The 15,779-nt window shown below is 41.3% G+C and overlaps 1 protein-coding gene across 5 annotated transcripts in view; it reads right to left on the reverse strand.

Annotated features, from left to right (window-relative positions):
- Positions 1-15,779, reverse strand: part of arvcfb (ARVCF delta catenin family member b) — a 327,265-nt gene that overhangs the window by 70,905 nt on the left and 240,581 nt on the right. For all 5 annotated transcript variants that reach the window (XM_034091650.2, XM_034091649.2, XM_034091648.2 and 2 more), the window contains one exon: positions 2,216-2,399. In XM_034091650.2, the coding sequence (XP_033947541.1) occupies positions 2,216-2,399 (184 nt within the window). The remainder of the gene's footprint in view (positions 1-2,215; positions 2,400-15,779) is intronic.

Here is a 15,779-nt window from a genome sequence, read left to right on the forward strand (position 1 = left end):
ACTTCACACGCCACCATCGTAAATTATTTCAGTACCCAAAGAATTTTAATCTGACCCTGGCTCAGAGCCAACAATGCACATGTTCAGTCTCATATATGCCTCACCTGTCCCCAGATACAACTGCTCAGTCAGTAACAGCATTCATGGCTATCGGCATGTTAAAGGTCCACTCCATAACATCCAGCGTAATCTCTATAATGTGTCCATGGTTAAAACCCAAATTGACATGTGTCCCTCAACTTTTGCCTAATGTCTTTCTGGGTCATTCCACATTTACAACTGGATTGTTTCCTAGGTTTGCTACATTGTTTATGTCCAATAATTCACATTTAAGAGTGTTTGACCAGGGGGGATTCTGTGTGGCTGCAGTTGTGGATCATCAAAAATAAAGTTGGCTTTAACCTGTTTTAAAAAAGTCAAATGTTCAAATTGCTTGTTGTATCTAATCCTCTGTCCCAAACCCCACAGATATACAATTTGTCAAATACATATGACAAATAATAAATACATCAGACGTTCACAATGGAGAAGCTTGCACAGGCAAAAGTTTGGTAGTTTCGTTTAAAGTGGACCTATATGCTATATTGGGAAAAATATATTGTAGGGCCATACCTATACAAAACATGTCTGTGAAGTTTTTTGCTTAAAATACCAAACAGATCACTCATTGTAGCCATGCGTCATACTGCTCTCATACCCCTCTTTTGCAGCCCTGTTGCAAACAGGCTGATTCTGCTGCTAGCCACGCCCCTTTGTAGCGTTACGCAGCTTTCCCCTGCTACCGGGAGAGCTCAGCTAAACGCTGCGGTGATTAAATGCCATGTTATGCTCCTAACCACTTCAAGCTTTATTTCTGAAACAGTATGGAGCTCAAGCCTTTCTCTCTCGCAGGGTTTACCACAAGGACATTACGTTACACATACTGTACTCTCCAGTAGCCTACAGCGTTAGCTCCATGGCTAACTCTGAGTGTTAGCATGCTTGCTAATGTAAACACACAGCATATTACTCCCAAAACACGCTGGGCATTGTTTCTGATACAGCACATAGCTTGACATGTTCTTTCTTAAGTGTTATTATATATAACAACTTTACTCTAAACCTCCAGCAGACATCCTGCTGAATACACAGACACACAGCTGCGACTGTATACAGAGACGATAGGTTGGGACGTGTCACGTGTGCTGGAGACGATAGGTTGGAACGTGTCAGGTCGGCCGGATGTCGCCAATGACGTTATAGGAGCGAAGATTCTGGATCTGCTTGTCAGCTCCCCCGTTTTTTTTTTTTTCTTTAGATGTGGGTACGGAGGAAAAGAGAGAGGGTTTTGTTTTCTGACACTTTGTGAGTTCCCTGACACACCGGGGACACATATTTATGTATAAAAGACATCAAAAGGGGAATTGTGCATGATAAGTCCCCTTTAAGTTATGATTCTGTGGTCAGGATATTTTAACGTTGAAAACATAGTGGTGCACATCCAAAAACCTTTGAACGCTGAGGGACCAATAGGATACAGCATTTAGATGATCATCAACAAAGGTCCTAACTAACAAGTTTGCACTGAGTAAGATTTCTAAATATGTTCAAGATTTGGAAAATAAATCATGAACGCATTTACTTAAATTTGCAATTTAACATATCGTTTTTAGAAAGCTGTATATCTCCAAACCCCAATACCTCTGTATATGCTATAGTTTAAAGCACAAGCGGCAAACTCCAAGTCTTAAAAGCGAGACCAATGTGGAAGTGCCTTAAACCTGTCTAAATCTGTTTGTATAAACGTTTTTTAACTCAGATTTCATTTTCCTGACACCATTAACCTTAATTATGGTCCCATTTAGAGTAAATTAGACGATAAAGAAGCTTGTTCTTGATGTCTTGTTATTGACAAGTTGCTCCCATTCAGTATTGTCCCATTGAGGTGGTGTCAGTGTATTCATCTTGAAACTTCACAATGTTTTCTGTTCATGAAAGTTAATTGCATGGTTGTACTGAGCTTGTCCCTCTTATGTAACCTATAGTTTTTAGAAAGCTGTATATCTCCAAACCGCAATACCTCTGTGTAAAACATGCAATAGTTGTTTTTGACCAACCACTTAAACTGCATTGTTGGGCTTATTGAAATTGAAACCCAGTGTTCAATGAATGTGAGGTATTTCTCTGAATCAATGGCGATACATCATCAGCTCCATGTGTTTCGTGCTGACCCTACCTGAGGCAGCCGGAGGTGTTCTTGAACACGGTGGTCCACTCGGCGTCCCGCGGCTTCGAGTCCTCGTTGGGCTCGTGCTCCCACCCCGAGTGGGGGATGATGACCTCGTTGGTGAGGGTCTGCAGGCCGTGGTTTATGATCACCATCTTCAGGGGCTCGTAGGACGACAGGTTCCACAAGGTTCCTGAGGAGGGAGGAGGGAGAAGAGAGACATTGGTAAATATATTAAGATGATAATGCGGAAGGGTTCGAAATAGAAAGAGAGTTACGAGGAGAAAAAGGGGGATGTACATTTTACATTTAGATATTCAGCTTAATATTTAATATTCCATCCCTCACATACTGTCTAAATAACTCAACATTAGGTATTTATATCTAAGAATATGTTTTGGGGTATTGACAGTTCAGCTACCAATAGCAGTGGCTCAGTCAGTAGGGGGCTTGGACTGTGAGCCGTAGTCCCCGAACAGACCTAAATATGGAGTGTGGACTTCTACTTGGAGAGGTCCCAGTTCACATCCTGGGCCCTGCCGTGGTGCCCTTGAGCAAGGCACCGGACAACCCCCTTCCCCCCTCACTCCCATTGCTCCTAGTACTAGACTCCTGGGTTGCGTTCCAATAGTCCATTTAGCTTAGGAACCTTCCTAACCAAGTGAAATGACCCGGAAGTCCCTCAGTGGCAGCCATGATGCCGTTCCAATTCTCCAAATGAAAGGAAAAGAGGTTTCAAACTTCCTTTATAACCTCCTTTAGCTTAGGAACCACTGGACCTCCCTAACCGAAAGGAGAGGAGAAAATGCTGCCCCACAATGCATTGCAGCCGCAGCATTTGCCGTCACTCAACAGTCGGCCGTTCACGGAAACAATCGATTATGACGGAGAAATGATATCATGAAAGTTACGGTGCTTATTAAGCATTTTAAAACATAGGTGGTAAGTTGCCAAAGTGCTTTGTTCTGAACGTTCATCAGTATTATAATCAAAGAGAGAAATATGAACGTTAGTTTTTACTGAAATTATCAAATAAAGTCAACATTTCAGTCTTTACTGAGCTGTGTGGGGTTTGTTCAGCTTCTAAAATATGTTTGAATGGTGATATACACAGTGATAGATGTTAAGGACTAACGTTTATAATAAATACATCTGTATTGATTTTAAGATCTTTAGTTCATACAATCATACGTATTGGGATCATTGGTATTAATGTGGACCGGAGGGAGAGGGTGACGAGCAGAAGTTTCACTTTCCTTTTTTATTTCAATTCCAGCTTTGGTCCTGAAGAATATGTTTCTCTGTTGTCCACGTTCATAAAGCAAAGCAGCAGCATCAGAGCACGGTGCAGAGTCTCTAGATGAGTTTACAGAAGTCCCTCGTTCTTATTAAACATCCATGTTGTAGTCCGCTGTATAGAAAACTGTGGTTTCCATAGTTTCCCCACAGCAGCAGACGCACATTCAGGACGTCCGCTGGCGCATCATAAACACGTCGGATAGTGAAAGTGCAGTCGGATTCTCTAAAGTACCGCAGTCTCTTCTCCTAAGTCCTTTTGAATTCTCCTATCCACTATCCCTTAACCCCGTGACGTTTCACTCAGAGGTCAAGGAACAGACGATAGAGTTAGAACTTAGGAGCTGATTTTTAAACTATCTGAACGCAACCCTGGTGCTAGGATGGGTTAAAAGCAGAGAACACATTTCACTGTGTGCTCTGCATGTGTGGCCATGAAAGAGGGTTTCATCCCTCCCATTCTCTCTATTCTATAGCAAGGTGATATTGACAAGTTTCATATTTGCACATTTATATATGTGTAACATTTGTACTGAAGGTTAGACAGGAAACCGTGGAACAGGAAGTAGGAGAACGTGAACTGAATAGCATGGCAGTACAGCACTGCTACTAATGGCTTATTACTTGTAGAATAAGGCATTATTAAGTGTTTTATTATGACTAATAAAGAGCCAATATACTGCTAATACGCATATTAATTAACAACGAGTTGATGGTTAATTTGTGTACCTTAATATAAAGTGTTAGTTGTTGTTATTGTTCATTTGTGAATTCAACATGTATATCTTCTACTTTTTTGTTTATTTCTAGTCTTTTTAATTGTTATTGTACAATGCCATGTCTTTAATGCTGCTGCAACACACACATTTCCCAAATTGGGATCAATAAAGTACTACCTTACCTTACCTTACATTACCTTACCTTATCATGGCTCAGAAAAGTGGAATAGGAGGAGTGTTAAGAAGTGAAATATAACCACAGCTGTAAAGCAGCCAAACAGACTTTAAAGCTGCAATCAGAACCACATCATGACTGGCAATAAGCACAAATGAAAAACACAACACTTATATAGTTGTTCATTAGTGCGGCACGGCATCGAATGGTCATAAGAGAGAGAGTTTTATTATGATCCCATGAGGACTATCACTACGTCGTGAACAATACTGAGCTTATATAAGACTTATGTGATTTTTCTATATTATTCTTGTAATATTGCTATAGAAATAGTGAGGTGCCAGTGAACTTATAATGCTGTATGTGATGTCTACACTAATGCAGTGTCACTCATGGGATAATATTGGACCTAATTGTGTGCACTGTATTCATTAGAAGGTAACTACACTGACAGTCTGTATCCATTACAGGGTCTATGCAGGAATCCTGAAGACCTTTTAAGACTCTTTCCATACATTTTAAGACCTCATCGCCACTTGGAGTTTTAACCGGTTACCTTGGCGACACACTTTACCTCACATTGACTATATACAGTATTGACTGTCCTTCCTCCTTATCTTCCAACCATTTGGACGCAAACTTGCATTTCCCCATAACGATGTTGCTTAGCAACCGGCGTAAACGGAGCGTCGCGCTATCAAGCAGTGAGCGTGCGACGTCCTGTTCAGATGACGTCAAACCCAACGGGATGCCATCAATAAAGTACACAGAATCACACTACACACCTACGCCATGACTACATTCAGGCAGACTGCAGAACACAACCTCTTTGGACCATTTAGATACTTATTGAAGACAAGCTACACAATGTAACACCTTGGAAAATGCCCTTTAATACTTTTAATAGCCTTCATTTTCGCTAAATTGATTCATCAACTTTTAATACTTTTCTAGACCCCGCGGACACCCTGTCTAATGCAGTGTCACTAATGGGATAATATACCTATTGGACCTAATTGTGTGCACTGTATTCATTAGAAGGTAACTACAGTCTGTATCCATTACCTCCTCCATTTTATCACCCAAACAATCCAAGCGGGAGAAAGAGCATTTTCTATTCACCTGAACATCTCTGTTCCAGCAGCATATTTTATAGTTCTGCACAAAGAAGGTAAACTAAATTGAGCGCGATATGTGCGTCCAGAGGTTTCACAAAAGAAGGCAGGAAGAAAAGGAGAGCTACTTGGCAGGATAACAAGGCGGCAACAATACAACAAAAACGACATTAAAGCATCAGATGGGTTTTCAATCTGACACATGAAGCTCTGAGAACAGAAATGAAACGTTGAAGTCCATGTTTGAGACGGCTTGAGTTTCACTTTTTACTAGCGCACCATGTTTGGCTTTGTCTGTCATCTCTTATCACCGTCTTTCTTTTTCTTCTAACTTTAGTTGGAAATCTGATCCTGAAATCTGATCTCATGAAATATGAGTCACATTAAAAGTATGCAAAGTTAGCTGCTAATTGTTACCGTTAGCAGTACAATGAAATAGTTTTGCACGATGAATCTAACTGCAACTGCAAATTCATTATTTATATACTTTTTATTATTATACTTATTCAAATGAAAGCACCACACGTTAAGAAAAACAGTGGGGATATTTATTAATATACTGTTTGCAGATTATCTTAACTTTGACGGAAGAACTATTTTGTATTTTGAAAAAAGTAATGTTTAAGTTCTTGTATAGTTTTAAGGTACTTCACATTTGCATGTTTTGAGCAGAGAAATACACAATTCAAAAATGATCAGTCGTCTGCATTTCACCCAAGCTAGTATACTCGTGATGCCATCTGTTTTTATATCACAATAACACTCACAATCGTGTCCAAAGTCATTGCTTAAGGAAAACTAATACTGTCCTAGTTTGACACTAACGTAAATGTGTAATCATGATGTTGTGAGGAAAGGGGCTTATTTCTGTGATTTCTAATGGGGGGTGCGCCTTTTAGCTTTTAGATGTAATGTCTAAGTCAATCTAAAAACAAGTGTAGGAAGTATTTAGATTTGAGTTATGATTGGAAGTATCTTAATATGTGTCACATCTCGCATCCACTGAAGCTGCCTGTGTTCGGGACACGTTAACATATATAAACTAAATAACCAACGAGGTTTCTGATGTTTTTATAACTAGAATTCTCCTGTATTTTCCACACACACACACACACACACACACACACACACACACACACACACACACACCACACACACACACACACACACACCCACACACACACACACACACACACACACACACACACACACACACACACAACACACACACACACACACACACACACACACACACACACACACACACACACACACACACACACACACACACCCTTTCTACACCCCCACGTTGATCCAGAGGAACAACAGCTTGGAGCTAAAGCATTGTGATTAAACAAACACAAATCCACACATGAACACATACACAAGAGCTTATAGACATGTGCACTTAGCATATACAGACTGTCACACACATGTACACACACCCACAGTCTGCACTTCCTTCTTGTCCTGTAATAACAGACCATTAGCGGAGCAGTGAAACTGTCACACTCCCTCGCACTGTTCTTTAGAAACAGCTTCAGTACATTTTCCAGATGGTCAATATTTCCTCCGTTAAATCATGCTCTCTGCACACGGGAAGGAAAAAAGAAGTCTCGGCGGATAGACGCAGGCTATCAATAGATCCAGTCCTTCTGGTGTGGTTGCGCCTGGAGAAAAAATGGTTTTGACGTTGAAAAAGAAACCTCATCATACTAATCCGAATACTGTGGATACGTTAAGTTTGAATGCACACACATTTCCATTCAAGCCCCTCTCCATTGCATCTGTATAGCATCTGTGTTATGCAACCAAGCAAAACAAGGCAACAAGGCTACCAGTATCATATTGGAAAGCTATTAGATAGATCAATAAGCTGAGGTGTCCTAAGTCCTAACGCCATGCAGGATATTGAACACACACTTAAGCCTCAGGCCATCTTTATAATCCTGTGTGCTTAACAGATCATCATTATAGGACTGGACGTGCAGCGAGGATATTTGACATTTGAAACACAAGCGGCAAAAGCTCCAGGTCAGAAAAGACAAGCCAATGTGGAAGTGCCTTAAACGTTCACTCTGCCTAAGTCTACGTATTGCAACATTTAATATGTTTTATAGGAGTTTATGAGAAAATGTGAATTTGTAACTCCGATTGCATTTTCCTGACACGATTATGTTCTCGATTTCTAGTTTAAAGTCTTTTTAAAATAGCATGATGTTCATTTCCTTCATTATTGTCCCATTGAGAGCACGTTAGACAATACAGAAGCATGTGCTTGATGCCTGTCGTGTTATTGACAAGTTGCTACCAGTCTGTGTTGTCCTGAGGTGGTGTCAGTGTATTCATCTTGAGACTTCACAATGTGTACTGAGCTTCTTATGCAAGCGTAAAAACAGTAATCCACAAAAAGACGGATGAGGTCAAAGTCACTGACTCCACTTCTTATCTAGTCTATATTTGGATATTTTTGATCATCTGCTGTAATTTTACTAAATTATTTAACTTAATAATTAGACCAGGGGTGTCAAACTCAAGGCCCGGGGGCCAAATCCGGCCGGTGACATCATTTCATGTGGCCCCACAAGAGCTTGCAAAGAATATAATATGTGTATTATACGGTTACGTGCCGATTTACAGAAGCACGTTGCCCATAAACTACATGTCCCACAATGCATCTCAAAAATGTCTTTTTTCTCAGAACGTTGCAGTTGTTTCTTCAAAATATGCTTTTTTCTTAGATTGTACCTTTTTCTCAGAATTGTTCTTCTTTTCAAAATGTCACTAATTTCTTTTGATTTTGACTTTTTTTTCAGAATTTGGCTTTCTTTTAAAATCATTTTGTGACATTCTCACTGAAGAGACTTGCAATTATTTGCCCTAGACTTCTGCTTTCAGATGTAGTTAATTATGAAGTTATTACCCTATCCGATAATAATCCAATGCAGAGGCAATCATGTAATATAATACATTATTTTATATATATTAAATATTTGTATATTTATAAAGTCTTAAAGTTACAACCGGCCCTTTGAGTGCAACCATGATGCTGATGTGGCCCGCGATGAAATTGAGTTTGACACCCCTGCTCTAGACCAAGGCTGTATGACCATCAAAACCACCACACTCTTCCTCCTATGATCCACAAAGCTTCTTGTAAGCCTGTGGGAAAATGTCCCCAGTGCCCTAAACAAACAATATTCATATAATTACATTGTATTATAAAGCTGCTTTAATTTGTGCTTCATGCGTTTACTATATATTTCATACCTCTCCAAATCTAAAATAGATTTTTCCCAGAAACACTTTCATGCTATGTTAAACTTGGGCGAAAGCAAGCTGAGATATTGTGTAAAACATACTGTATGGATGTTCTTCTATCGGCATAATACATCTCTGATTGAAGAAATTCAAACAGTATGTGGCCTATCTTAATGTGTTTTCCTGTTGTATGTTTACCCAGATAAAGGTGTGGAGCGAGTGATTGGTCAGCACTGTTTGATTGTAGGGCTAAAGATTGGTTAACCTGTAAGAGCGCTTTGATTTCCTGATTGCCCAGTGTATACGTATGTGTAACTCAAGTATCACAAAAAGCAGTAAAGATGTCATTACACTTAGTGTGGCGCACAGAGTAAGTGTATACATTTAAACATATTCCATGTAAGCAGGAGGGAGACAAATATATACATATACTGAAACATATAAGATGGGAAAACATGTATTTTTGCAATCTTATTCGGTATTCTTTTAAATATAACTGGCACTGTGTTGATTGCTCTTAATAACTCTTATTTGACAAACCAACAATTATCTTTTCGTCAAACACCCACTCTTTGCCTGGAGCATGTTTTTTTCCAGTCTCTTTTTTTATAGGCTGAATTTTGTCATTTATTTGGACCCCACGCTTGAGAGGGTAAAAGAGGAAGTATCAGAATCTAGGCATGAAGCACATTAACAACACATGTGCTCATGTGGTGTTGCCAGTAACATCGATGCCTGACAGCTTGATTAGCTCCATTGTTGTGTCATTAGCATCAGCTTTACCTATGACAAGCAGCACTTAACAAGCTGTCAATACAAGACCCACACACATGGAAGAACAGGGCAACTGACCACATCACCCCCATGCTCACTCAACTACACTGGCTTCCTACCGTATTGAATACAAAAACCTTCTACTCACATATAAAGCTCTCCACAACCTAGCCCCCATCTACATCACCGAGCTCCTTCAGGGGTACACCCCCTCCCGCACCCTCCGCTCTTCCTCCCCAGGACTTCTCACCATCCCAAGCTCTCGCCTCAAAACCATGGGTGCTCGAGCTTTCCGCTGCTGGGCTCCCAGTCTCTGGAACTCCCTGCCACCACATATCCGACAGTCTGATTCCACAAAAACATTCAAAAGCCAACTCAAAAACTCACCTGTTCAAACTGGCATTCTCATTATAAACTGTACCCCGTGTCATTCTGTGTCCTCTTGTGTCATTCTGTGTCCTCTTGTGTCTTTTTGTGTCTTTTTGTAGTCCATTTCCTGTTTGTCTTGTTTTACCCCGGCTGACATTTCATTAAATCCACTGTTTTAATGTTCCCTATATTACCCTATGCCCTGTAAGGTGTATGAAAGGCGCCCTCCAAATAAAATGTATTATTATTATTGAGGAGAGATCTGATTGATATATCCATTGAACGATGTGCTCTTATTTTGAAACACTGTTAACAATCATATTTACTTGTCTTCTCATAAATATCTCACTTCTATGAGGCGTGAAGGAAGTACGTGACTCTTTCCAGAAGACGTCGCAGATGTCCCCGACACCTTTCCGACACCCGCGGATGATATTAGCGCCATCTCGGTTTACGACTTTGTTGTTATCTCCGTGGTTTGGACTATATAAGCCTGATATTTGTTCCGTTGAGCAACATACCCCGTGTGTGTGAGTTAACCCATATCCTTTGTATGTGATTTAACTCTGCTCCTTCTTGCAAGAATAAATTAGTACCTCATTATTGATTCTCAACCTGGTGTCGAGTGATATTTTCCTAACACACTTGAACATTAAAATGTGCCACTTTGTAGTGAACAACAGGCAGGGCCGCCTTAATGCACGGGCTGACCTGGGCTGAAGCCCAGGGGCCTACGGAGATCGGGGGCCTATCATGAGCCAAGAAAAAGAAAAGTTTTATTTCAGATGTTTTTTAATTTTTTTTAAATAAACAAAGTCTTGGCTTTCAGAATATGATACTTTCATTTCCAAAATCACACGATAAATACATTTTTGAAGCTCGTAAAGGGAAGAAGACAGCTCTCCCTCGCCACTCTCCTGTTCTGCTGTTCCCCTCCCTCCGCTGAAATTATGAATGTAAGGCGTATAGTAATCATAGATAACACGGCAGGGTCCGTTACTGTTTCTTTTCATCTGATTTCAAATAAACAAAGTCTTGGCTTTCAGAATATTAAACTTGTTTTCGGCAAATTCAGATGATAAATACAACTTTGAAGCTTGTAACGGCATAATTACAAGCGGAGAACGGAGTAACTTGACGTCACAGCAGGCAGAACAACAGCCGGTGTTTCTCGTGAGTGTTTTCCCCGGGAAACTAACACAACACACGCAAACGCAAAAATACACAAACACACACACGTATACACACACACTCGTGAGCTTCCCCCAGACCAGTAATCCAAACGAAAATATCTTCCCTCCGTAGTATTTCGATAAATTGCTCCACTAATCAATCAGATCGATGGATTCCAGAGATTTCTCTCAAACATGATGACTCCGAAACAGTCAGTGGGCACCACTTAACAGCCAATCAGAATGAGAATATGTTTCACATGTTACTTATTCAAATTGCGAGTGATTGAGTGACAGATGAAGGTTGTTTAGGAGAAAAAGTTTGAGAGTGGCGCTCGGAAAAGGAAATTGTTGAGGGAAAAGTAGTTTCGAGACAAGCAGCTATTACAAAGCATGCCGAAGCCTACAGGTTATTTTAAACCTGTAGGCCAGGATGAGGAGGAAGGACAGATGAGTTCTGTACCGAGCGGCAGCGGTGCCGGCCGCGGGGCCTCGGAGCCAAGTAGGCCGTCTGGTTCTGATAGCAATGGAGTAGCGGGAGAGGAAAAACAGACAGGAGGGACATTATCTGTTGGAGGAGATGGAGAGGACGACGAGGACTTGCTACGTGGAGGGGAGCCAACGGCAACCGGACAAATACATGAGGGAGGCCCGATACGTCACTCATATGGAGGAGAGGACCAGAGCCTGCCGAGGCTATAAATGACTTTGATTTGTTGTTTAAATAGGGGGCCTACAAAACAGGTTAGGTTAAGGCGGGCTTGACAACAGGTGGTCTATTTTTAGAAGCTTTGAGGTGTCATTAAAACAAGTAAATTCAATGGACCATAATGTAGTTCTCTTATAATCTAACATTAGCGTTATACTTCGGGCGATTGCATTAATGCTTCAACTATTATAAAAGTAGTGTAAATATATGGACAAAACATGCATCATAGGAATCATACACTTCTGTTTGCCACAGATCTTATTTTGCGCGATATTCCAAAATACAAAATGGGAACATTGCATAAAAGCAAAAAGAAAGTTGCAAAAGCAAAAAAGATTTAGCCTAACAATAAGATACCCGAGTCTGCATGCACGACCCAACTGTAGGAGCCAAAATGCTACTTAGCCTGAGTTTATTATTTCTATTAGTATAATTTGTTTACGTAAATGGACTGTACTTATAAAGCGCTTTATCCAGTCTTTACGACCCCTCAAAGCGCTTTACATACTACATGTCATTCACCCATTCACACCCATTCATACAGAGCAGTACCACTTGCTCTAGGACCTAACATTCACACACATTCACACACCGTTGGCCATGCCATCGGGAGCAACTCAAGGATACATCGACATGTTGACTGCATGGGCTGGGATCGAACTCCCTCGCAGCCACAGTCGCCCGTTTACGTCACTTTTATTTGTATTTGTTGAGCAATTCTGGCAATTGTCACATGGGTGTGGTTTGTGTATACAGGTCACAGGTCACATGGCAGGTGATGATGACAGAGCTTGCGCTGACATTTTTTATTTTGATCGTTTTGGTCCTTCTAAGTTATTTTCGAACGTCAGTATGGACTTCCTCATTGAAAACGCGTGGTAGCATGAACCAAGCTTAGCCTCTCTGCCACTCAAATTTAAATGGGAATTGAGCCGCCCCCCCCCCACCCTCTGTCTGTTCTCCATCACCTCCAGTATTCCCGCTGAAGCCCTGCTCAGGGAATCAGTCAGCTCGACACTGATCACATATGCCAGAGGGGAAGGGAAAGGCATGTCTTTGCGGAGGCTGTGATCCATCAAGTCCGATAGGCCCACAGCCCACAGACACAATGTTATTTAAGATGACAGAGAGCTGTGAAAGTGACGATCTCCATCCCGCGTCCTGCCACTGTTTCAGGCTGCTGACTCTACATCAGGTTTAGTGTATTTGCTGTCTTCTGTCAGCCTGTCAGAGGACGGTGTGATGGAGAAGTCCTGCTGTCACGAGGCAGATAGCAGCCAATTGGGATGTCAAAGACTTATTTTGAACATGGAGTATATTTTACTACCTGGATTTGTTAGAAAAACATAAACTTCTGGTTTTAGTTTAGTTTGTTGTCCTTTAAGATTGGAAAGACAGAAGTCAGACCAACAACCCTCATCAATCCACATCCAACATTGAGGCTTGCTATTAATCTAAGAGTGTTTTATTGCTATCGTTGTGCATTCGACACGGTGAATCATCAGATCCTCCTTCGCACTCTCCAAGAACTTGGAGTTTCAGGCTCTGCACTTTCCCTCCTCACCTCATACCTCAAAGACCGCACCTTCAGGGTTACTTGGAGAGGGTCGGAGTCCGACCCTTGTCAATTAACTACAGGGGTCCCTCAGGGCTCTGTTCTCGGTCCCCTCCTCTTCTCCTTGTACACAAACTCGCTCGGATCTGTCATTAGCCCGCATGGTTTTTCATACCACTGCTACGCTGACGACACCCAACTAATTCTGTCCTTTCCCCGCTCAGAGACCCAGGTTGTCGCGCGCATCTCTGCTTGTCTAGCTGACATCTCTCAGTGGATGTCTGATCATCACCTCAAGCTCAACCTTGACAAAACTGAAGTGCTTTTTCTTCCGGGAAAAGATTGTCCCGCTCTTGACCTAACAATCAACATCGGCACCTCTGTTGTTTCCCCGACTCAGACTGCAAGGAATCTGGGTGTGACCCTGGATAACAACCTGTCCTTCACTGCAAACATCGCTGCTACAACCCGCTGCTGCAGATATACGCTTTACAACATCAGGAGGATACGCCCCCAGCTGACCCAGAAAGCCACACAGCTTCTGGTCCAGACTACTGCAACTCCCTCCTGGCTGGTCTACCTGCATGTGCCATCCGACCTCTGCAGCTCATCCAGAATGCAGCGGCTTGTCTGGTCTTCAACCTTCCTAAATTCTCCCACACCACGCCGCTCCTCCGCTCCCTCCACTGGCTTCCGGTAACTGCTAGAATCCACTTCAAGACACTGGTACTTGCGTACCATGCTGCGAATGGATCTGGCCTTTCCTACATCCAGGACATGGTTAAACCGTACACCCCAGCTCGTGCACTCCGCTCTGCATCAACCAAACGGCTCGCTGCACCCTCGCTGCGAAGGGTCCAAAGTTCCCATCAGCAAAAACACGTGGGTTTGCTATCCTGGCTCCAAAATGGTGGAATGAGCTCCCCATTGACATCAGGACAGCAGATGGCTTACACATCTTCCGGCGCAGACTGAAAACTCATCTCTTTCGACTCCACTTCGAGCGATAGAACTATTAACAAAGCACTTATATATTAATAAAGGGCTGGCTTATCTAAAGCCAGTTGAGTAGCACTTGAAATATTTTTGCTCTATGAAACCTGATGCACTTATATGATTCTGTTTTCTTCAAGTTTGGATCTTGTTGGTCGAATGCACTTATTGTAAGTCGCTTTGGATAAAAGCGTCAGCTAAATGCAATGTAATGTAAGAATCTGGCATAATTGAGACGATAAAGGGGTTTGATTTATCATATTTCCATATAAGCAAGTTAATATAATCTGATTCAAGTCTTATTTTTGAAAAACTGTGATAGTATAATGAACAAACCACAAAATCTGAGTTCAAATACTCATACTGTTATTGGAAAAGTGGGATATATGTTTACATGGATTTAACACATACAACATCACAGCAATACTTTATGTACAATCTGGACCTTTGTGTGCAGAGTATTAATTTAATTATAGTGTGTTTTTGATGGTAGATACAGTGTCAAAAAACATTATATTAAGAAAAATTATTGTTTCGATATTTTCTTACAGTCTTATTTCCGTTTTTAGGGAAAAAGGTGTTTATCCTACCAGATGTTGGCTCTTATATATGGATCTCCATTGTAGATTTTCTGTTAAGATTTTTAAACATCTAGGCTGTTAATGTCCACTGGAAAAAGGAGTAATTATGATCATCCTTATATTTGCAAGTTGTTTCCTGATTTTAAGCTGAGCCATGGTTTACAATTAAAATACTTTACCATGACCTTTCATAACGAAGTGAAGCTGCTTTAAAGATGTGAAAATGTTATTCCTTACTGGTTTATTAATGTTGTTTATCTGCTGGGAAAAGTTCTGAAGGGGTAAACAGTGCAGTTGAACTGACCGTAAAGTAAACTAACTAAAAAGCATAATGAGTGAAACTAGTTTTTAAATATATTGTGACATATTCCCAGGGCCGTCCCTCCCTACAGGCCGATCGCGCAGACTGCGGAGGGAGCCTCAACTGAGCCGTAAATGCGGCGCAATTAGTGTGGCGCAACACGGTTTCACCGCTGCTAGGCTCCACTAGCACCCCGTCCCCCCCGTCGACGCTCGCGAAACAGAGGGCCTCATCATATAACGTTGCGTGGGGCCTCATGTTGGCCAGGGATGGCCCTGCATATTCCTGTAAACAGAACTCATTCAGCTATAAAACATATCCCCAAAGATGAGGAAGTGAACTCTCTCTTAAAAAGGGAAATGCTTAAGAAAGGATAATAAAGAATCTTATCTGATCTGATATTTATATAACTGTCGTATCTAATAAACCTGTGATTAGTCTCAGTTTCTTTTGTCTTAAATCCAATCTAGCCACAGGGCAAGTTCAATATTATCACCTGTCTCTTCAGTTATTTATTGCCACAAACATATTTGTATTTGTAAAAGCTTGACAT

The sequence above is a fragment of the Pseudochaenichthys georgianus genome, chromosome 9 (assembly GCF_902827115.2).
Source record: "Pseudochaenichthys georgianus chromosome 9, fPseGeo1.2, whole genome shotgun sequence".
Lineage (NCBI taxonomy): Eukaryota > Metazoa > Chordata > Actinopteri > Perciformes > Channichthyidae > Pseudochaenichthys > Pseudochaenichthys georgianus.